Source organism: Staurois parvus, unplaced genomic scaffold, assembly GCF_062004578.1.
Source record: "Staurois parvus isolate SC_StPar_1 unplaced genomic scaffold, SC_StPar_1.0 ptg001053l, whole genome shotgun sequence".
In the NCBI taxonomy this organism is placed as follows: Eukaryota; Metazoa; Chordata; class Amphibia; order Anura; family Ranidae; genus Staurois; species Staurois parvus.
Genome location: NW_028318849.1, coordinates 247,742 through 269,742, shown reverse-complemented (window position 1 = coordinate 269,742; position 22,001 = coordinate 247,742). Strand labels below are relative to the sequence as shown.

The window sequence follows — 22,001 nt, the reverse complement described above, 5'->3', positions numbered from 1 at the left end:
GCTCGTCTGAGGGTCAGAAAAAAAGGAAATTACACAGCTCAGTGAAGAAAAATCTAAGAGCTGATTAGAAAGAAGAGACATGTCAGGAAAAATTGTCAGAAGTGATTTATGCAGATAGAGGAACTAAGCAGCAGACAGACATGACACTTAGTGCTCTGGATAACAAGCACACACTATAGGGGGAAATGCTTTGTTAGTTTTTTTACATATGAGGTTTACAACAGCTTTAACCTATTCGAGTTCATCTCTCAGCTACAAATTCCTTCCAACACTCCAACTCTCTGGTTGTTGTTTGCTGAAGAACCCTTTAGAAAACTTGCTTTTCATTCACCTGTCACTAGGTAGATTCAACTGCTCAACCTTCAGCTGTATTCAGTCGGTGCTTCTTGGAATATTCTGTATTAGAAATCTGTTAGTTATAATTTCAAGGCGTCACCTTGTGTTCTCTTCATACTTTTGTTCTCCTAGGTGGATGCTCAGGCACCATCCAATGCTAGCTTCTATTGTAACATACTTTAGGTGGCTCTGTGGACTCTGCTGAGCCACCTCCATTAACCTCTTGGCTTTTGTGGACCTGTAGGACTCCCTGAATACTTATCCTACCTGCAATGGCCTATATATATATATATATATTTTTTTTTTTATTATTTATTTTTTTATTTCCAAAATTGCAGTTTTGATTAAAACAATATCTGGTAATCTTGAGACAAAAGGTACTTCACATTGTAGGGTGACAACTGTCTATCAATGGTGCTCTGCTGTCTTCTCCACGTACACCGGGTAGGGACTACAAGTGGCTGTACAGAACCAATGATATCAAGCAGATGACAATGACTAAGCCCTGGTGGGTGGAGCAAAACATCAGGGGGTGTGGTTTGTTGAGTGATGCAGTCAGAGGCCCGATCATACATACAGATTGGGCCAGGGGAGCTGCGTTTTGTGCTTCTATGACATATCACCAGGCAGTAGTCTATCTCACGCCGGTACCCCCTAAATCTGAGCATCAGTGGCAAAAAAAAAAAACATACTTCTCCTGCTTAGAGTGACAGTAAGGGGTTTATTTACTAAAGCTGGAGAGTCCAGAATCAGACTCCCTTCTGCATAGAAACCAATCAGCTTCCAGGTTTCATTGCCAAAGCTTCATTGAACAAGCTGAGGTTAGAAGCTGATTGGTTTCTATGCAGAACGGAGTCTGATTTTGGACTCTCCAGCTTTAGTAAATAAACCCCTATAAGTCACATGGAGAAAGGAAGCATTTGAAGGAGATAAGAAGCATGGAGACCCATCAAAAGAAAGAAGAAAAAAAAAAATAGACAAATCATGGAAATTCTTTGATACACAACACTTTAGCAAACTAAATGCTATCCTGGTAGGGTTTACATCTACTTGGAAAAAAAAAAGTATCCTGTAGTATTTAGATTTTCTTTGAAAGTTCAAATAAAGTACAAATGTACAAGTAATGGGGGAAAAAAGTGAGCCCACAATCAAATCTTGCAAAAGATGTAATTCTTTCACTGTAAATCACTTTACACAACATCTTAAAAATATATTTCAAAAGACCTTCAGAAAATCAGCTTATAAAATGTAAAGATTATACAGTTTTTGACAGTGTAAGGTCTTGTGTGGATGGGAGTTGTCAAATGTTTTGCATTTGATCACAGCACTGCTACAAACCATACACACAAAAACACAGCAAAAAGCCACAGTCAGCATGCTCTGCCAGCAAAACAAATGTCCCTCACTAGGACCGATAACTTCCAGAGAAACCTAAATCTGGTCAAACACAACCTCAGATCTGCCATCCACACTGCACCATAGAAGTAAGTGGGACTCTACTGACATGTGTGACATGCGCTATATTAGAGTATTACAACACTGTCCTACACCAGCCTTAAAGCCTATGTTTAGCTAAAATCAAAAACATAAAAACCAGCACAAGGGACATAACTTACTTAGTATAACATGAATCATATCTGTGAATCAATCATGCACCCGTCCCCCATTCAGGGATTCTGTGTCATTCATAGAAGCTGTAGTACAGCTTTTTTGAATGGGGGATCTGGCAAGAAAGGGATAACTGAGCTCCTGCCAGCCCCTTAGTTGTGGCAACTCCTGCCACACTGAATGATCATCCTAAAAGAAGAATTAGCACAAGGGACACAGCATACTCACTCTAAGTTATGTATCATGTGCTGATTTCTGTGTTTTTGAATTTTCCTATACTTAGGCTTTAAGATCAGCCTGTGTAAAGAACGATCTTATTTTCCTGTAAACAAATAAAAAGCCGTTATCAGGAGCACAGGACCATGTACTTGCTAGGTAGTGACATCACCCATGATTAACACTCCCAATTTGGAGAAAAGGATCTGTTCCTGCTTGCCCCTCTGGCATATATTTCAAAGTATCATTACACCCCAGTCACACCGTGTGCAACGTGCCATGTGAGTTGCAAATCACATGACAAGTCACACCCTATTGTACGCAAATAAAAGCGGTCACATCAGTGCAATTCCAACTTGGGTGGAGCCGCACCAATCTCTAAAGTAGTGCATGGACTACTTCAGGTACAACTTGCATAGACATCTTGCAAGTCACACCTCAAGTCTGAATGGCATCTGACTTTGAAATCGTGCAACTTCACTGGAAGTTGCACGATGTCAAAAGTCGGATCGGCGTGACCGGGATCTTAGTAAGGTGGAAAACTCCAGAGTTCAGTTCAGAATCCAGTTAGTTCACTTTGGGAGTTACAAACAGGGTGCCCTTCTACTATTTTTTTTCCCCTAACAATCAAAAAGCAATATAGCGGGTAGTGTAAACTTACACAGCCAGACTGTGTCCAACTGTTCAGTGTCAGACCCTCTTCTACTTCTTACAGTGTTACTAAACCCTGGACCCTGCATTCACTATATCTGGTCTCCCCGGACCCTGCATTCACTATATCCAGTCTCCCCGGACCCTGCATTCACTATATCCAGTCTCCCCGGACCCTGCATTCACTATATCCACTCTCCCCAGCCCCTGCATTCACTATATCCGGTCTCCCCGGACCCTTCATTCACTGTATCCGGTCTCCCCGGACCCTGCATGCACTGTATCCGGTCTCCCCGGACCCTGCATGCACTGTATCCGGTCTCCCCGGACCCTGCATTCACTGTATCCGGTCTCCCCGGACCCTGCATTCACTATATCCGGTCTCCCCGGACCCTGCATTCACTATATCTGGTCTCCCACAGTCCAAACATGGAAAAAAATTAGCTTACTAAATACCTTTTCTCATCAGCATTATATAGCATTCTCGTGACTTCTATCAGTGTCTGGCCGAGCACTGGTTAAAGCTTGTAGTAGAACTCATTCTCCTCTGACTGTCCTATGAGGCTGTATGACCCCTAACCCTCTGATCCTGCTGACTGGCCCTGTGCCGATAACATGCACCCATCAAAAAAAAAACGACTCCAGCAATATACACCAAACTGAACAAGTTCAGAGCACCTGCTAGGGATCTGTACTATCAGCAGATGGATTGGGAACAGTAGAAGGACAGGATCAGAAAAGACAGGATCACACAGTCGTTTTACAGTGGAGGATTAACCCCTTAGGTTCCACAGTGAGTATAACAAGCATGCTTTACTGCATATACAGACTGATTGTACTGTTGTGGGTTTAGTAACATTTTAAGATATATTTCTTCCCAATAGGACTTTAGTCATAAAGATGGGGTACTTGAGTAATGTGGGAGATTCATTTATAGACACACATGCCACCCCCCACCCTCGTGACTAAACCCCTATTGGGGAGAAACATGTCTGGAGTATGAGGGCGTTTGGCACTGAACAATATGCCACAGTCTGGCTTTGCATGTTCACACTCTCTGGAATAAAGTTCGCTGGAATCTAGGGGGAAAAAAAAATAAATAGCATAAGAGCAGCTTATCCGTATCTGCATGCAGGAAGGAACATGTCCTCGAAGTATCCAACTGCAGCCAGTGGATGAGCTGTAGGGCCACCTGGAGAGGCAATGAATGTCAATCTGGGAGTTCTCTGGGGACCCGGAAACATATGACAGTCATGGCAACTATAAAGCAGTTCAAGATGACAAATTAGCAGCTGTAAATATTTCTTTTAGCTTCAGTGGCTAGATTAGCAGGGATTTGTTAAGCACTAGAAGTAGTCCTTGATACAGACTACCACACGTTAATGTGTTCACAGTCAAATACTTATAAAAACAGATCAGAAAATAGTTCTGAAATGTAGACTTGCAGTGTATCCTGATAAAATAGTTATTGTAGTCCACGGGGCAGTTTCTTTATTTAGAATTCAGTTAAATATTGCACTGTATTTGTATTAGAGTTGGCTTCCTAAAACCAGAAAGATATCCTATTAAAAATGGAGGAAAAAAAAACACACACAACACTGGACATCAGGAAAGAGGGAAAAAACGAACTGTTTGAAACTCGGAAAGAGCTATATGGCCAAAAGTATGTGGACACCACTCCAAATGACTGAGTTCAAGTGTTCCCAGTGAAGGGTACGGCTAATGCTACATAATACAAAGACATTTTAGACAATTATGCATTTTCAGCATTGTGGTAATAGTTTGGAGAAGACACTTTTCTAGTGTAACTGTGCCCTTGTATACAAAGCCATCTCCAAAAACACATGGTTCGGCCTGTTTGTTGTGGAGGAACTCAAGTGATCTGCACAGAGTCCTGACCTCAACCCTACTAAACACCTTTGAGATCATTTGGAACACTGATTGTAAGACAGGTCTTCTCATCCAACATCAGTACCTGATCAAACAAATGGGCACACATCCCCACAGACACTATCCAAAGCCTGTTGAGAAGCCTTCCCAGAAGAGTGGAGGCCATTATGGCCACAAAGTAGGGCATGCCCATGGTTTTAGAACTGGATGTCCAACAAGCTCATATACACTTGAAGGTCAAGTGTCCACAAACCTTTGACCACACATCTGTCTCTTTGAAGCAGTCCTCTTTACATTCACCTTTGTAATAAAATGCACTAATAAAACTGATGGGATAGTCACCTTCTGGACTGTGGTTAGGCTTTGACATGCCAATAAGTCAACCATTAGTATATTTTCTTCCTAGGTGTAGCATTTAGTTATATTGCACATTGCATGGGAGGCTTTGTAGGTATTGTTACCCCTCTATAGCATGGACCACACAACAATAGCAAAGGCTCAAAAAAATTAAGAGCTGTTTCTAAGTTTACTTCATAGGAATTAGTAACTTGGCTCTTGGGCAAAGTCAGTCTTGACCAATCCATCACGTTCACATTTAAAAAAAAAAAAAAAACACACAAAAACAAAAAACATTCATAGTAAGAGCTGGGAAAGAGGTTTGTAGTAGTAGTCAACCATTAACAAGATTTGTTGCTCAGTTCCTATGATTAGGATGTAGTTACACATTGCATTGCAAATGGGACTTTGTATCCTAAGACCAGGAATATCCTGTTTGGACGGACCAGATCACAAAATCACAGGAGGGTTGCATAAAGTAACCAGACGCAGACCTTTTCCATTGATAGAGGTGAGGAACAGGGCTGGACTTCCCTACCAATGGCAGGGGCCTGCTCTGTGTAGCACGAGGTAGTGGAGGCAGCTATGGGATTCTCAGCATCATTGCTCTGTTGGGTTGTCATGTTCTTGAAATGTGTCTTCTATCACCTGCCACAGGCAGTTCTCCAGGGGGAAGTCGTTGTCCACCAAGTTGACTAGGAAATAATTATCGTGGATGTACTGGATGATCATTCGAGATGGTGATTCCTCCTCATAAAGCTTTGCCCACTGCTCGATCCACAAGGCAAAGGCTTCATCCTGTGCAAGAAAGTTCTCATTAGACAGCTTAAATCTTAACTGAACCCTCGTTTTTCTATACTGTAAGGTGGTCAGGCTGAACATACCATCATAAATGTAGGGTTTTTTTTTTTTACTGTTTTAGCTACTAAGTACTGCAGCAACGGTTACTATACCTTGTGCTAGCAGCACAGTGAAAAGTCTAACCGTACCTCACACATACCACAGCAATCCAACTCTTCATCATTTAACAGGGACCTTCCCCCAAACACTGCTCCAATCAACATCACAGTTGTGTTTAAAAGAATACTCCAAGTAGTACTGCAGTCTCAGCTGCCAATGTATCTGCACATTGACAAGGTTATACTTTCCCTTTAACCACTTCCCGACCGGCCGTTGCATATAAACGGCCGGACGGTGGCAGTGCAGGGTCGGGTGGCCGTTTATAAATGTCCTCCCTGCACCCTGCTTGTGCGCGCTCCCTGGGAGCGCGTAGCACCGCGATCCGGTGCCCGCTGTGTCCTCCGGACACAGTGAAACACCGATCGTCGGACGGGACCTCTGTACGAGGTCCCGATCATGTGATCACTGATTGGCCAATCAGTGATCACATGCAAAGTAGTAAGCAAGATGTCACTTGTGACATCATTGCTTACTACGTGTGAAATCTGTGAATGATCACAGAGGTCACATGGTACAAGCCTATTCACAACAGCCTTGTACCATGTGACAAGGTGTGACCAATCACAGCTCACTCAGTACTTCTCAATGAGTGCAAGAATGCAGACAGAGAGAAGGAGAAATGATTGCTTTTACATCCTATATGGGTGTAAAAGCAATGTGTAAAAAAAAAAAATCTTCATCACCCCCCACAAGTAGTACAGTGTCACCATGGTGACACTGTACTGCTAGGGTGACAGTATGTAAAAAAAAAAAATAAAAAAAAATAATAATATAAAAAAATAAAATAAAAATGTAAAAAAAAGTGTTTAAAAATTATAATTTTTGGTTATAAACTAATTTGGATTTTTTTTTACTAAAAAGATAACGGAATAAATTTTGGCAAAGATTTATGATGAAATATTATTTATTTGCAAAATTGCAAAACACTTTTTTTCAAAATTTTTGGACTTTTTCATTTACATAGCAAAAAAAAATAAAAATCCCAGCGGTGAATAAATACCACCAAAATAAAGCTTTATCTGTCTCAAAAAAATGGTAAAAAATTCATTTGGGTACAGTGTTGCATGACCGCGCAATTGTCATTCAAAGTGTGATAGCGCTGAAAGCTGAAAATTGCCCTGGACAGGAAGGGGGTAAAAGTGTCCGGTCTGGAAGTGGTTAAGTTTGCTTTGTGGCAGATTCTGAGGTAATTTCTGTCAATTGGCAAAACAAGCACATCAGTTTTCACACAGAAGACCAGTAGGACTTCAGAAGGGACAGGTACCTTCCAGTACATGAAGCTATCTGGATCCACCACCGTAGGCTGGATAATTTCGCGGCCAGGAAAGATGCCCCACGTCACAGCATTTGGTTGGAGGTCGGGGGCATTGGTGATGTTTTCACCCTGCAAAGAGAGAAGGTAATACATTTTATCTGATGGAAAAACCAACTGCTCTGAATTTCTTCATTTACTTAACACATGAAACCCAGCATGGAGGAGAATCATTCTGTAATACACATGACAAAAGGACACATATACATACGTGTACATTGACGATATGGTAGTTGACACGAGGTTCATATCTCTTTAAGACTTTGGTAAGAGCGGTCACCATCTCGCTGGATGTAAAGAACTCCAGGTAGGCCTGTATACACAGAGGGCGTTCAGTACCTCACATGAAATTATTACTGGATTGATATAGAACCAACAGTTTTCTCATCGCTTTCCAATATTACAGTCACAAAGAAAATCAAGACAAGTAGACAAGGAGGACCCGGTTTGTGAAAGCGTAAAATCTAAAAGAGGAGGGCAAGTGATACAAAAGTAAATACTCCTGAGGATGAGGTGATGGACAAATTCTGTTTATAGGTTAGTGCTCATGCTAATTTATACCTTGTACTGGTGGCAGCAGAAGGGTTAAAGAGCAATAATGGCCATTCCTGGATGTACACACCTATTATTATCGATTAAAGGGGACCTGCCACAATTAATGAAAGGTTCTGCTTTGCCTCAGCATGAGCTGGCTGAACTCTCAGCAAAGAGTCAGTCCTACAGCATCCAACTAGAACCATCCCTTACATGGACATTGTGGGATTTACTAAAGCTGGAGAGTCCGAAATCAGACTCCCTTCTGCATAGAAACCAATCAGCTTCTAACCTCAGCTTGTTCAATGAAGTTTTGGCAATGAAACCTGGAAGCTGATTGGTATCTATGCAGAAGGGAGTCTGATTAGTAAATAAACCCCTGTAGGTCTATCTTTTGTCTTGCCTAAGATTTAAAACATGTTCATTTGGGCAAATAAACTGTATTAAAGTATTTCTTAACATGCTTCAAACCAATGGTTTTCACTTTTAATAATCCACACAGCTGCTTGAAAATAAAATGCACATTTTAGACCAAGCTTCATGTCATACCCATGTTTAGTGTACAACATGAAGTGTACAACCATTCCTAAAATGCCACCTCCTCCACCCACCAATTTAAGTGCTTATTCTGTCCGAAATTTGTAGTTAGCATGGCTGCCAATGGTAAAGCCTGGACAGCAATGTCGTTCAGGTTAGGGATTGTCTACATTAAAGTGAAACTAAACGGATCCTTACTTACTACTCCAATGGTCCCCATCCCTCGCCAGCATCTTCTTCTATGTGCTGGTCTTTGGCCACCTTCATTGGCTGTCGAGAGACTATGTCACTCCTGTGCATGTGCAGGAGCCAATGTTCCTGACACACCGCTCAGTTACCATGCCAGAGATCACTGTGAGCAGGCAGGTGGGTGCATATTATTGCAGAAGAGACATTGCTCGCAGTCTGTCTTTAAAACGACTTCCTTTCCACTTTAAATTACTACATGTCCCATCTGTCACCATAGCAGAGGGGCTGTGTACAGCGCAGTGGCAATCCCTCCTCAACTTGTAGTCCTGCTGCACTTCCTCCTGCACCAGGACAGCAGGCCTGTACCTCTGTATGGACCAGAGGCTGGGGAAATACATGGAAGGAACCTGTGCACTGCACCCACAACACACTGATCAATTAAAAAAAAAAAAAAGTAAATGCACATTGATCATAAGATCTACGTTGCTGCATTTACCTTTTTTTTTTTTTTTTTTTTTTTTTTTTTTTTAAAAGGTGGACTGGCCCTTTAACTCTCCTTGTATTAACAAGATACCTTTTGGAACACATAGCCCTTGCTGGGGCCCCAGCCAACAACTGGATCCGTGGATGGCTTCCCGTTCACATTAGGCTGTGAGTTAATGGTCAAGATTCCTCTTTTGTTGACCTTTTCAAGCTGTTCCTTCAGAAAATTGGTTTCTTGGGCCAGCGGATCATCGTTCCAAGGCAAACAGGTCACCTGGGGAGGAGGAAGGGAAGTATGGTCAGATAACTTTGGAAGTCTAACAAAAGGCTGGGGGATGGAGGAGGTAGAGTTCAGGGAAAAATGCCAAACAGACCACTCCGATTCATCAAAAAACACGTGCAAGAGACAGCGGGACGCATCTACTCCATTACTAGGACAATATGGGATCATACCACAGAGCACCTATCAGTGGTGGTCAATTTAGGAAGTATAGAAGGCCTCAAGTGTCAGGTGACTCAACGGGGTTTATTTACTAAAGTTGGAGAGTCCAGAATCAGACTCCCTTCTGCATAGAAACCAATCAGCTTCCAGGTTTCATTGCCAAAGCTTCATTGAACAAGCTGATGTTAGAAGCTGATTGGTTTCTATGCAGAAGGGAGTCTGTTTTTGGACTCTCCAGCTTTAGTAAATAAACCCCAACATGTCAGAAAGGTCACACAATAACTTATCTTTGTAAATTTTCTGTCTTCAGTTATTAGTTTGGCATCACCAAGATAAATCATTAATGTTATCTTTTTTTCTTTATCTGTTGCTTTTTTTAGGTGGTAGTTAATAAATCAGGAAAAAAGGTTCAAATAGATTTTTTTTTTCACTTTAAAAATTGGATGCAATTTTTTTTATATGTAAGAATGGATTTGTGTTTGTAAATAAATCCAATCATAGTATTCAGGTGTGAAGGGAGTACAAAGGTCAATCACTATTGTTCTTACTTCATCTGCTGACATTCATATGAATGGCTTGGTTTACCTTCAAATTTATTTGTACTTTCAGACCCAATCAAAGTAAACAAAGCCATTCGTACTAATGCAGGCCATAGACGGGTCATTTATCGGTCAAATTTTCGTCCGCACGAAAATACGTCCCATATTCACACCGTTAGTGGGGCAATACCGTTGGCCGTTTTTCGAGGATCTTCTCGTTTACTTTTATCGGTCATGCTGGAAAATCCACGAAAAACGGACGGTTTTCGTGGACATTGGTGGCAGCATCGTCCGATTTTTCGTTTATCGGCCGAAAATTCGACCGATAAATGGCCCGTCTATGCCCTGCCTAAGTACGGTGGGTTAAACAAACCCTGCAAAGTCCTGATCTGTCTTTATGAATTAGCCATCAGCTTTGTTTATGCTAATAAAAGAGAACTCGCATTGGCTCCTGTGTAAAACAAACAAAGCAGCAAAGCTTGTTTAGATGGGAGTACTTCTAAAACAGATGGGGATTCAGCAGTGGCATTGATAGTGGACTCTTGGAAATGTTAAGTGTTAATTGGAGCATTCTGGCTGGATTGCACAAAACGGGGCAGAGTACAGCGGAACGCCTGAATAAAATAAAACAATGTGCGCTATCAAACTTGTGAATGAGCTAATAAAATAGAGCCACTTAAAAGGTGATCCCACACTTAAAACATATACAAATAGTGTTGTGCTAACTCATATATAAATAATAGTCCATAAAAAGTTCAAAATGTGATAGTTCAATCAAAATATGAAATATAAATTATAAAATATATAAAGTGCTTGAATGGTGAAAAACCAATAAAGTGCTTGAATGGTGAAAAATCAATACGACGTGCTCCAGACAAATGAAGCCTTTTAAAAAAAACAAACACAGTGCTCCACCTTGACTTAGTGTTCCTCCACCTAAAGATATAGATGGCCACTCACCTCATACCACGGACCTATAAATTAAATTAAACATTTTCCCTGACGAAGCCACGTGGTTGGTGGCGTAACGCGTGGGGCGGAGCCTAGTGACGTCATTGCCGGATTTTTATGGAGCGGGAGTTTTAAATTTTAAATCGATCTGTTACTGCTTCTATCATATGAGTGATACTCTGGAATATGTGGAATTAAACAGTATTACACTGGGAGAGGTCTTCTGTTCTTTCTGTATGTGGAGCTGAGAAGAGTCCCCTATATATACTGTCATTGAAGAGGCGCCTGTCATCAGCTCTCTGCTGCCATCTACAGCATCTTTTTGGAATTACCATGCTTGGTTGACCTGTATTCATTTATTATTTATATAGGAGTTAGCGCAACACTATTTATATATGTTTTATGTTAACAGCGGAATGCCTGTTGCACACTGCTGGGATGTACGTAACACACAGGTCACATATCGGGCACCAAAGAAAAATATGGTTGGTGATATCATGGCTAAATGGTTAGCACTTCTGCCTGGCAGTGCTAGGGTCGTTGGTTCAAATCCCAACCACGGCACCACCTGCCTGGAGTTTGCATGTTCTCCCTGTGCCTGCGTGGGTTTCCTCCGGGTACTCTGGTTTCCTCCCACACTCCAAAGACATGCTGGTAGGTTAATTGGCTCCTGTGTAAATTGGCCCTAGTATGTGTATGTATGAATGTAAGTTAGGGACCTTAGATTGTATACCCCTTGAGGGTTAGGGACTGATGTGAATGTACAATATATATGTAAAGTGCTGCGTAAATTGACGGCGCTATATAAGTACCTGAAATAAATATCATAGCAATAGCCCATAATAATAAACCATCAGGTGAGTGTTCACAGTTTGGAGAAAAGAAAACGGTCCCATCTGCGAATATCCTATAGTAGGGTAAAGCTGGTGAACCATCCCCTGCTGTTTACTGTCCACTGAAGGAGTACTTGTGACTAAATACTCCACCTGATCCTGAATTTACCTTGTGTCCATTCTTGTTGGGGTTCCCAGATATGTAGCTAGTGAAGACCTCATATACGCTCTCCTCACTGCTTAACTCCTCCCCCCACATTTTCAGCAACTGATCTCGTGCCGACTTGCTCTTCAGGTAGAAGAGGTAATAATCCTTCAATTCTCCAAAGGCTGGAGATGACGAGTTACCCCTTTATTATCAAAGAAAACATTAAAAAGGGAATTATATAAGCATTTTAAACATTTTCAAGGTACGTTGCAAAATTAAAAAAAATAAATAAAACAAATACAACACACACAGGGGCTGATTTACTGAAACCGGAGAGTGCAAAACATGGTGCAGCTCTGCATAGAAACCAATCAGCTTCCAGGCTTTTTTTTTATCAAAGATTAACTTTTTTAATGATTTTATACTTTAGTACAGGGGTGGACTGACCATTTGGAAACTTGGGCACTGCCCGAGGGCCCGGGGTCAGTAGGGGGCCCCATGAGATGCCCCTGGTACCTTTTTCATAGGCTATTTTGAGTGTGGGCAAAGACACAGGGGCCCCATGATCCCCTATTGCCTGGGGGCCCCATGAGTTGTCAGTCTGTCCCTGCTTTAGTAGGTTTAACTGAACAAGCTGAAGTTAGAAGCAGATTATCTATCAAGCACTCTCCAGTTTTAGTAAATCTACCCCACAGTTTTTAACTTATGTGAACTTGTCAGTAACGTTAAAGCGGAACTCCAGACAGAAATCAAATTAAAAACTAGCACATTCAAAGTTATTTTTAAAAAACTAATTGGATGCAATACTCTAGCTCAGAGCCATCTTCTTTTATGCCATTAAATGTCTCCTTAGTCTTCCAGGTAAAATGACAGCTAGGTTTATTCAGCTCACTTCTCTAAACCCAGGCCGTCACGGATTCGCCCCAGCCTTTGACAGGACAGTGAAGGAGAAGCATTATCTTAACCTCCTTAGCGGTATTCCCGAGTGTAGCTCGGGGTAAAATGTCAGTACCAAAAGCGGTAACCCCGAGCTACACTCGGGCTTACCATGCGGCGTTGCTCTGGGAGTCCCTGCAGCACTTACCTTGTCCTTCGCTCCCATGATGTGTTCCCTGCAGCGTCCCTGGCCATCTCCTCCGGCCGATGCCGGCATCCGGCTTCCGTGTCCCTGTAACGTCAGAACGTACGGGCGCCGGAACCGGCGGCAAATTTGAAATTTTTAAAAAATATCATTTTTTTTAAAATTACTATTACATAGTAAAACATTGCTGTTTCAATGCATTTCACATACATTCTGTCCCTACTGCTTTGTCCTGCGCCCTGCCTGCATTTTGACTGTTCTTTCTGCCTGGAAACTTAGAAAAGTCCATGGCGTCCAAAAAGCGTCCCTTTACGTCAAAAGCGGTTTTAGACCGGCTAGAGAACAGCGATAGGAAATCAGAACCACTTGCAGAATTGAGTGATAATGATTCGTGGGGACATTCGTCATCAGACACTGAAACCGATTTTGCGACTTTGCTCAGCGATGTACGAATTTGCCTCTGTATTTCAAATTTCAGTGTTTTTGGTTTGATTATATTATTGAATTACATTTATTATTAATATATTATTATTTTTTATGATTATTTATTAAATTATAATTTATGATTTCGTGTTTCAAATTTTATCCTACCCGGGATGTTTAATAGACTCTTGTTCGGACAGATTTCAGTGAGTTATTCCTAAAAATTACAGCCTACAATAAAAAACTACATATTTCCATGCAAAATAATGTACCGCTTTCAGCACAAAAAAATCGGAAATAATCATACCGCCAGGGAGGTTAATGAACTCATCTGTCACTGTTCTCTCTACCCATCAGCATGCTTCAACAGAACTCTGTAATATATTGTTGCTATATAAATACTAGAAGTAACAAACCGCACACCACTGACAGATATGATTTTATAGAATCCTCATCCCCCTGTCCTTTTAAAATGGTCTCACTGCCTCTCCGAGACGTCTTCACAGTCCTGTCCTTTTACCAATCCAATCTCTTCACCCATACACATACCAGCGCCCATTCGGGAAGTCATCCCACTCCTGTGTCCTGTGAATGTAGCTCTTTGGTCTGGAGGCCCAGAAAATGGGGCGAACATCCTCCACTCTTCTCTTCGGATGTGCGCTGACCGCCCACGGGAGAGGCCGTCTGATGTAGTATTGAGAAGAAACGTTCAACATCAGGAATCATAAATGAACCCAGAAGAGGACATGAAAACAGACATTATTACTGACATATATAGGGAACATCACCCACCTGGGATCCTCCTGCCACAACCCCAGGCGCCTTAGCACATCCATGGTAGCCACCTCCCGGTTCAGAGTGTAGAAGTGCAGCCCGTGTACCGCTCCACTGTCCAGCAGCTCCCTGCACATAGACACCGCCAGGTCAATACCATAATTCCTGATGGCAGCATCATTGTCCTTCATGGGTTCAATCACATCCGTGATTTCTCTGGGTACCTCGAGCTTGGAGAGTTTCACCAACTGCCGCAAGGAACAATAACCCTACATGGTGGGGAGAGGAAGAGAGGTCAGATGATAGCTTGTTGGCTGTTAAAGTCTATAGAAACCCTTACAATGAAATTATTTGCTCCCTTTTGGTCTATTAAAGCTTAACTCCGGCCTTCCCTCAGTCTTGCACAGTTATACCAGCTCCTCTCCTGTACTGAAATTACTTACTCTGATTTCACTGCACACTGTGAGCTCCTCACAATGTGCATTAGAAGCTGCGGCAAGTCAGATGTGTGTCTGCCTCTTTTCCTGGCTGGAGAATGTCCAAAATCATCTAGCCCTTTCCTCACTATCCTGACTGTCCCTGGCTTCTCTCATTCATTGAATTTCAGTCATTTCAACAAGCTCAGCTCACATGTGGGTGTTACCTATGGGGATCTACATGCAAATACAGGCCGCTGAGGAATGCCCACACCTCCAGACTGGTATCCCTCCATCATGGTATTTTGATTTTTGTATAACTCCTCCGAAGAGCCATCCCACTGTATACACCAGGGTTTAGAGCTCTTGACAGGAGTACTGAGGCAGGGTGCTGTGACATTTTCAGGAAGCTATGTACAGCACTCTGTCAGCCCCTCCCACCAGCCATCACCTGCATGCATTGTATATAGAAGCATAGAGACCCAATAATGACATCATTGGGTCAAAAAGAAGGTATGTATTGAGAATGGAAACATTTTATTTAAAAAATGTATTTGCATGTTGATGAGAACAAAGAGGGAACCAAGGAAGGCAAAATATGAATAGATTAAACTTGCTGTCTGAAGATTTTCTCCTACTTCCTGTGTGGGGAAAAGAGACAATGGGTGCTCAGACAACAAGTCACTTACTAATCTGCATCTAAAATTAAGAAAGTACTGAAGTCCTAAGATTATCAAGACATCCAGGCAAGTGGAATGTTCAGAAAAGGACACACATAGCATTCTCAACACAATGCAGTGCAAAGAGATGAATACAGCCTGAGGATTTCCCATCACAGACACACCTGGATGGGAAAGATTCCCGGAAGGATGGGGCAGGTGATCCCTATGGCTCTGCAGTCCTTCAGGAACTTTAGGAAGGTTTCCGCCCGGAAGAAAAGCTGCGTGATGATGAAGTCGGCCCCAGCATCCACTTTCTCTTTCAGGTGCTTTAGATCTTCCTCGTAGCTTTTTGCCTCAGGGTGGCCTTTGGGGTAACCTGAAAAAACAAAACACCATGTAATTAATGTCTTTACCATCAACTCAGAATCTCAATCCCAAATCGGTGAGTGTGCTAAACTTACCTGCAACACAGATGTCAAAGTAATCGTCAAACTCCTGCCGGATGTGTTTCACCAGGTCAACCGCATAATTAAATCCTTCTGCCTCGTCCTCCCATTCTTCTCCAATAGGATCTAGAAAAAAAATACATACAATTACAAGAACAATTAAGACAAGTCAATGGCTTCAACGATTTTGTTTGAGTACTAGTGTACTAACAGCTCCTAAGGAACTATGAAGAGGCAGCATGCCAAACACCCAGAAAAAAATAAAAGTCCCCCTCTCCCTATACATTTACACGAGACTTGCCACCAGTCCAGTGCTGTGCTGGCTGTAGCACCACTTTCCTCGCTTCCTGGTCTCACAGGAAACACTGAAGGCAGGGGGGATTCATAGTCTCCTGCTGCTGGCAAACTCCTGTGAGGAGAGAGCGGAGGAATGGCATACCGTCACTGTGTGTGTCTATGGACCCACACAGCCCAGATTGGGAGCACACCTGCACAGATGCCTCCATTGCACACAGCTTGCTAACAGGACATTCAGAGAAAGAAGTAGTGGACAGCGCCAGCAGGGGACTTCCAGAGGAGGAGGTAAAGGACTGCTCTGTGCACTATTGTTGCACAGAGCAGGTAAGTATAACTTCTTTTTTTATTTTAATAAAAAAAAAAATGTTATCCTTTAATATCACTTTCTAGCCCAAGTCCAGCAAAAATGTGTCTATTAGCTCTGGATGAAGTGGGGAAGGGTTGGATCCTCTGTCGGGTTTTTTTTTCTTCTGTGTCTCAAATAGGAGAGATTCTTTCCCTAATTTCAGTTTCTTTGCCCAGCGGTAGACAGAACACCTCCCTAATGCCTTTTTCTTTTTTATAGCAATTTTCACATTCACTTATTTTCAAATCCAGCAACAGATCTTCTCTCCAGTTCAAAGCCACCGGTACCTACTGGGTTTCACTGAGAGTGCTGGCAACGCAGCTAATTAGGAGACAGTTCTCCTGATTGCAGAAGGTTACAATTTTGAAGCAGGGCATAGCTTGGTATTTAAACAATGGGAATAATATACTAAATTTGGAGACTGCAAAATCTGGTGCAGCTCTGTATGGTAGCCAATCAGCTTCTAACTGCAGCTTGTTCAGTTAAGCTTTGGCAATAAAACCTGGAAGCCGATTAGTTTCAACAGATTTTTCACTCTCCAGTTTTAGTAAATCAACCCCAATGTGTCGCTACACTTAAGCCAAGTTTCTCATTGATGTCCTCGCTTGCTTAACTCTTCATGCCTCTTGTTTTACGTGCCAGCCTGTCTTAGCCTGTGTCAACCAGTGACCCCAAAATCATATGTAATCCACTTACCTCAAAACATCCGAGCCACTTAAAGAGGAGTTCCAAGCTCCCCCCCAAAAAAATTAAAAGTCAGCAGCTACAAATACTGTAGCTGCTGACTTTTAATATAAGGACATTTACCTGTCCAGGGGTCCAGCACTGTCATCACCAGGGCTAGTTCTTCACTAGCTTCCGGGTTCCCAGCGGCAGCATTCCAAGTAAGGGAAACCAGAAGCCTTGTGGCTTCACAGTCCGTTTCCTACTACACATGTGCGAGTCACACAGCACCTTGTGATTGGTCCCATAGTCTCCTGGGACCTATGAAGTGTCCTGAAAGACTGCGGGAGGAAGGAGGGGGGCAGACATTTGCCATAATACGCGCTCCCCCAAAAAGGATTCTTAAAAAAAAAAAAAAAAAAGGAAAAAAAAATCGTCTCTACTGTAAAAGGTACAATCATTGCCAATAATCAAATCAATAACAGAGACAGTTTTAACTACTTCCCCTCCGCCCTATAACAGAAACACTGCTACAGAGTGGCAAGGGTGCGCACAATCGCATATATATATATATACACACCTACCTGCGCTGCCATTCTCAGCCTCGGCTGTCAATCACCGGGTTCGGCCGGTGATTGCCGAACATCGACGGGGGGAGAGACCAGTATGTAAATAATGCAGATCTCTCCCATCAGCTCCTGCACACTGCTTTGTATGGCTCTGCATAGCACAGCCATACAAAAGCAGTGTGCTTGCAGTGAAGCACACACACAGCCCCCATAGTGAAACAGAACACAGTTAACCCTTTGATCACCCCAGATGTTAACCCCTTAATGCCCAGTGCCATTAGCACTGATCACCGTATTGGTGTCACTGGAGAGGTCAGTGACACCAAATCAATTCACCCCAGTGTCAGCATGCCCACCGCAGTCCCACTAGAAGTTGCTGATCGCTGCCATTACTAGTAAAAAAAAAAAAAAAAAACCCATTAAAAAAAAAAAATTCCAGTATATATACCGCCATTTGTAAACGCTATAACTCTCACGTAAACCAATTAATTTACACGTATTGGGATTTTTTTTTTTTTTTTTTTTTTAAGCAAAGACGTAGCAGAATACATTTTGCCCTAAATTTATGAAGAAATTTGATTTTTAAAAATTTTTTTTTACTGGACATGTTTGATAGCAAAAAGTTAAAAATATAGTTTTTTTCCTCAAAATTGTCAGTCTTTTTTTGTTTATAGCGCTGTGTGCAGCGTTGCATGACCGTGCAATTGTCAGTTAAAGTAACGCGGCGCCATAACACAAAAAAATGGCCTGGTCAGGAAGGGGGGGGGGGGGTAAATCCTCTGGAGGGGAAGGGGTTAAGACATCACTTCTTTGAAAATTGCAGTTGAAAAACAAATAAAAAATGATCAGCATTGTGTTTAACAACCAAGAACTAAAACCATTATCTGAGTGTGCAGCTAATGAAATCATGTAGATTATTGCCAGTCACATGACCTCACCCCCTCTGAGAGCCATAATATTCTTCAGTCCTTGATGTTTGGCTTTCTGTAGGTGGCTTGTGATTTCCTCCTTGGTTTGCTGACAACAGGTCATGTGTAGAATTGACTCTAGGCCACAAAAATTGACAGCCGTGCTTGCAATGACCATGGAGGAGGTCTCTTTATTGGAGCCGGGGTCCCCTGCAGGGTGCCAGGTCACATCGATAAAGAGGGGCCCCCCCGAGCCCATTCGATCAAACCTACAAAACAAGAAGAAATAGCTAATAGACTACCAAGTTTTAGATTAATTATATCATCATCCTACAACACATACAAACACAACTAAAACTGGATCACGCTTTGCTGGGTTTTTTTGCCTTCCTCTGGATCAACTGTGGGTATAGGATTATAACTTTTTTTCTTCTTTTCTTTTTTTAATGGTTAATCTGGATGGACTTTTGTCTTTTTTCAGCCAGACTAACTATGTAACTAAGGCAGGAATATATAAAATGAAGGTTTGCTTGAGGTGGTAGGGCTCATTTGCATTGAGCTGTGCTGGTCCACACAGATCAACAAAGCAGTCTCCATGCTAGGGCACATAGCAAAAAAAAAAAAAAAAAAAAGAAAAAGAAAAAAAGGATTCTTGACCTGCCTGTAAAATTCTTTTCTTGGAGGACCTTACAGGATGCAGGATATTACTCCTATACAGGGTGGATAAAAATCAATGATTTTTTAAAAAAATACTAAAAAATAAAAAAAATAAAATCGGATTTTTTTGATTTAACCCGGATTTTTTTTATTTAAATCTGATTTTTTTAAATAAAATGCTTTTTAAGGAAAATATATTAGCATCCCAAGGTTATTCCCTCATGAAATAAAGATTAGTTTTTTAATTATGTAGAATAAGGCTGTATATGTTTAATTTTTTTGGTAAATAAATTCCATGAATCCATTCACAATGTCATGCTCTTCCAGAGGTTTTTGTAAGATTATTGGGCAGTTTCTCTGCCTACAAGATATTATCACAGATGCTCGGTTTACTTTTGCAGTTCTCAAAACTGAATTGGACTCAGCGGAGATCACATGCCTCTTCTTCACAGCAAAAATGTTATAACATGAACAGAGTTAAGAAAAAGACCTTCATCCTAACTTCTACAAACCTATGAATACAGAATCAACCCCTTCAGTACTAAGTTTCAAGAAGTTCAGTGAATAGAATAGAAACAATATTTTTCTGATTGTTTGGAGTGGAATAGATCTGCACAAGAAGAAAGTGAGACTAAGTGTGAGGAGGAAGGGGCTGACAGTCTAAGTTTCTTAAAAGATATATATTTTGTTTAGCCAAATTAGTTAACAAACATGGATGTTTAAGCAAATCACATATGCTGGAATGTTATTGTTTCAGTTGAATAAATCTATTTAAATTGTTATTATTAAGGTAAAGATTATTTTTCTCCTTCCTAAGTACAACAGAAAAGTTGTCCAAATATGAATGATTAACCTATTAAACTGGGGATAAAAAAACTAATATGAAAAGTTGTTGTTCTAAAAATCTTCATCTACTTGCATATTAAAGTTATACCAGCAAGAATTAGTCTTTATGTAGAAAACTAGGATTTAAATCAAGCCTTACTGACTAGTGATTTAAATCGTGATTTAAATCAAATCCACCCTACTCCTATACCATGTAGCTGCCTTCAGAAGACACTGGAAAAGGCTGTAAGGACAGTCCACATATCCCCTCCTAGATTTTAGGAAGCAATACTAGGAGTAGAGCAAAAAATTGGAGCGGGAGGGACCTGTGTCCAGTTGAAAGATGCTGCTATTCTTTATAGTAGTACATTACAGGACACAGGATCTTATTCGGACTATGTGGCGCCCAAAAACTGAAGGATGGGAAGCACAGCAAACAATTGCTAACAGGCCCACAGAACAAACAGGTCAAAATGACAGGCCTGAAAGGACTACTTACAATCAAAACTGGCTTCAGAGGAGGCCTCAACATCTACCTAGTAAAAAAAAACGTGTGAACAGAAGACCAGGTGGCAACCTTGCCACTTTCATAAATAGATGCTAAAATGTCCAAGAAGCACTAATTGATCTAGTTGCATTTGTTCTTACAGGGGAGGGTGGAACCATTTCCTTTAGACCAGCCTTTCTCACCCTGGGGTGCCTAGACATTTCTTCAGGGGTGCCTTGGCAAATGTCTAAAAATTGTTCAAAACTTGTATACAAGCCAGTGGGCAGAACAAGCCTGCCTTTTAGTTACACAAAGCCACAGGTTTTCATTGTGCACCATGATAACCTTCTAGCTGACGGCGTCCTGACAATCAATGACATCATCAGTTGATAAGGAGGATGTCAGCTGCCTGCACAGTATTCTAATTTGACCCTTCCCTGCTCACTGCTAGGGAAACATTGGCTGAGTGCTGGAGAAAAATTGAGGGAGAGGAGAAACACTGAAATACTAGTCTGTACCAGTGTGCAAAAGTGTATTTGCTTTGGAAGAATAAATCACCTGTAATGTTGGGTGTCCTACATGTGTGGATGTTCTGCGTTATATAAAACTATTGGAATAGTTTTTCACATTCTAGAATGGCGCGCCATTTTAAAATTATGGACAGTCTTGAGGCACCCCATTTTAGAATGGGGTGCCTCAAGATTGTCCATAATTTTAAAGGGTGCCTTAGCCTAAAAAGGTTGAGAAACATTGCTTTAGACCTTTTTTCCCAGTCAAGGCACCGTTTAAAATTCTGCACAACCTCATGGCACCCCATTCTAACATGTAAAAAACTAAACGAATAGTTTCACAGAATGCAGCAACATCCGCACCCGTAGGACACCAAGCTTTATTCTTCCTTTGCACACTGGTACTGACTAATATTCAAGTGTTTTTCTTCTCCTTTGCTCAGCTAATGTGACCCCAGTGCTGACGGAGAGGGGCGGGGGAGGGGAAACTAAGGATGCTGTGCAGGGGCCAGGTGTTCTCCTTATGTGATGACGTCATTGGTTGTTACTATGTCAGCGACTTGAAGGTTGTAATGACGCACAATAAAAACCTTCGGCTTTATGTAACTAAGAGGCTCCACCCACTCACTGGCTTGTATACAATGTTTGGGCAATTTTTAGGCACTCCTGGTGAAACCTGAAGGCACCTTCAAAGGTTGCCTTAGAGTGCACTCTAATGTAGTGTAGTGTTATCATTTATACTGCAATTAATATTTACCAATATTGTTTATTGCTGACTTGCTGACTTATGCTCCTCATTCTAGTTAGAGATATAAAATATGATTTTTGCCAAGTTATTACTCTGTCTAGCAGACTGTGTCATAATCTATCAGCTGTATTATTATTATACAGGATTTATATAGTGCCAACAGTTTGCGCAGAGCTTTAGAAAATGAAGGGAGACATTACAGTTACAATGCAATTTGGTACAAGA

General features: G+C 41.5%; 1 protein-coding gene across 1 annotated transcript in view; it reads right to left on the bottom strand.

Annotated features, from left to right (window-relative positions):
• Positions 1–1,489: 1,489 nt before the first annotated feature.
• Positions 1,490–22,001, bottom strand: part of MTHFR (methylenetetrahydrofolate reductase) — a 42,681-nt gene continuing 22,169 nt past the window's right edge. Inside the window, exons 3-12 of the mRNA XM_089658146.1 lie at positions 18,581–18,819; positions 15,783–15,893; positions 15,504–15,697; positions 14,262–14,512; positions 14,019–14,153; positions 11,987–12,167; positions 9,144–9,326; positions 7,521–7,622; positions 7,262–7,381; positions 1,490–5,835 (exon numbers count right to left, since the gene is read on the bottom strand). Of these exons, the coding sequence (XP_089514272.1) occupies positions 5,638–5,835; positions 7,262–7,381; positions 7,521–7,622; positions 9,144–9,326; positions 11,987–12,167; positions 14,019–14,153; positions 14,262–14,512; positions 15,504–15,697; positions 15,783–15,893; positions 18,581–18,819 (1,714 nt within the window). The 3' untranslated portion in view covers positions 1,490–5,637. The remainder of the gene's footprint in view (positions 5,836–7,261; positions 7,382–7,520; positions 7,623–9,143; positions 9,327–11,986; positions 12,168–14,018; positions 14,154–14,261; positions 14,513–15,503; positions 15,698–15,782; positions 15,894–18,580; positions 18,820–22,001) is intronic.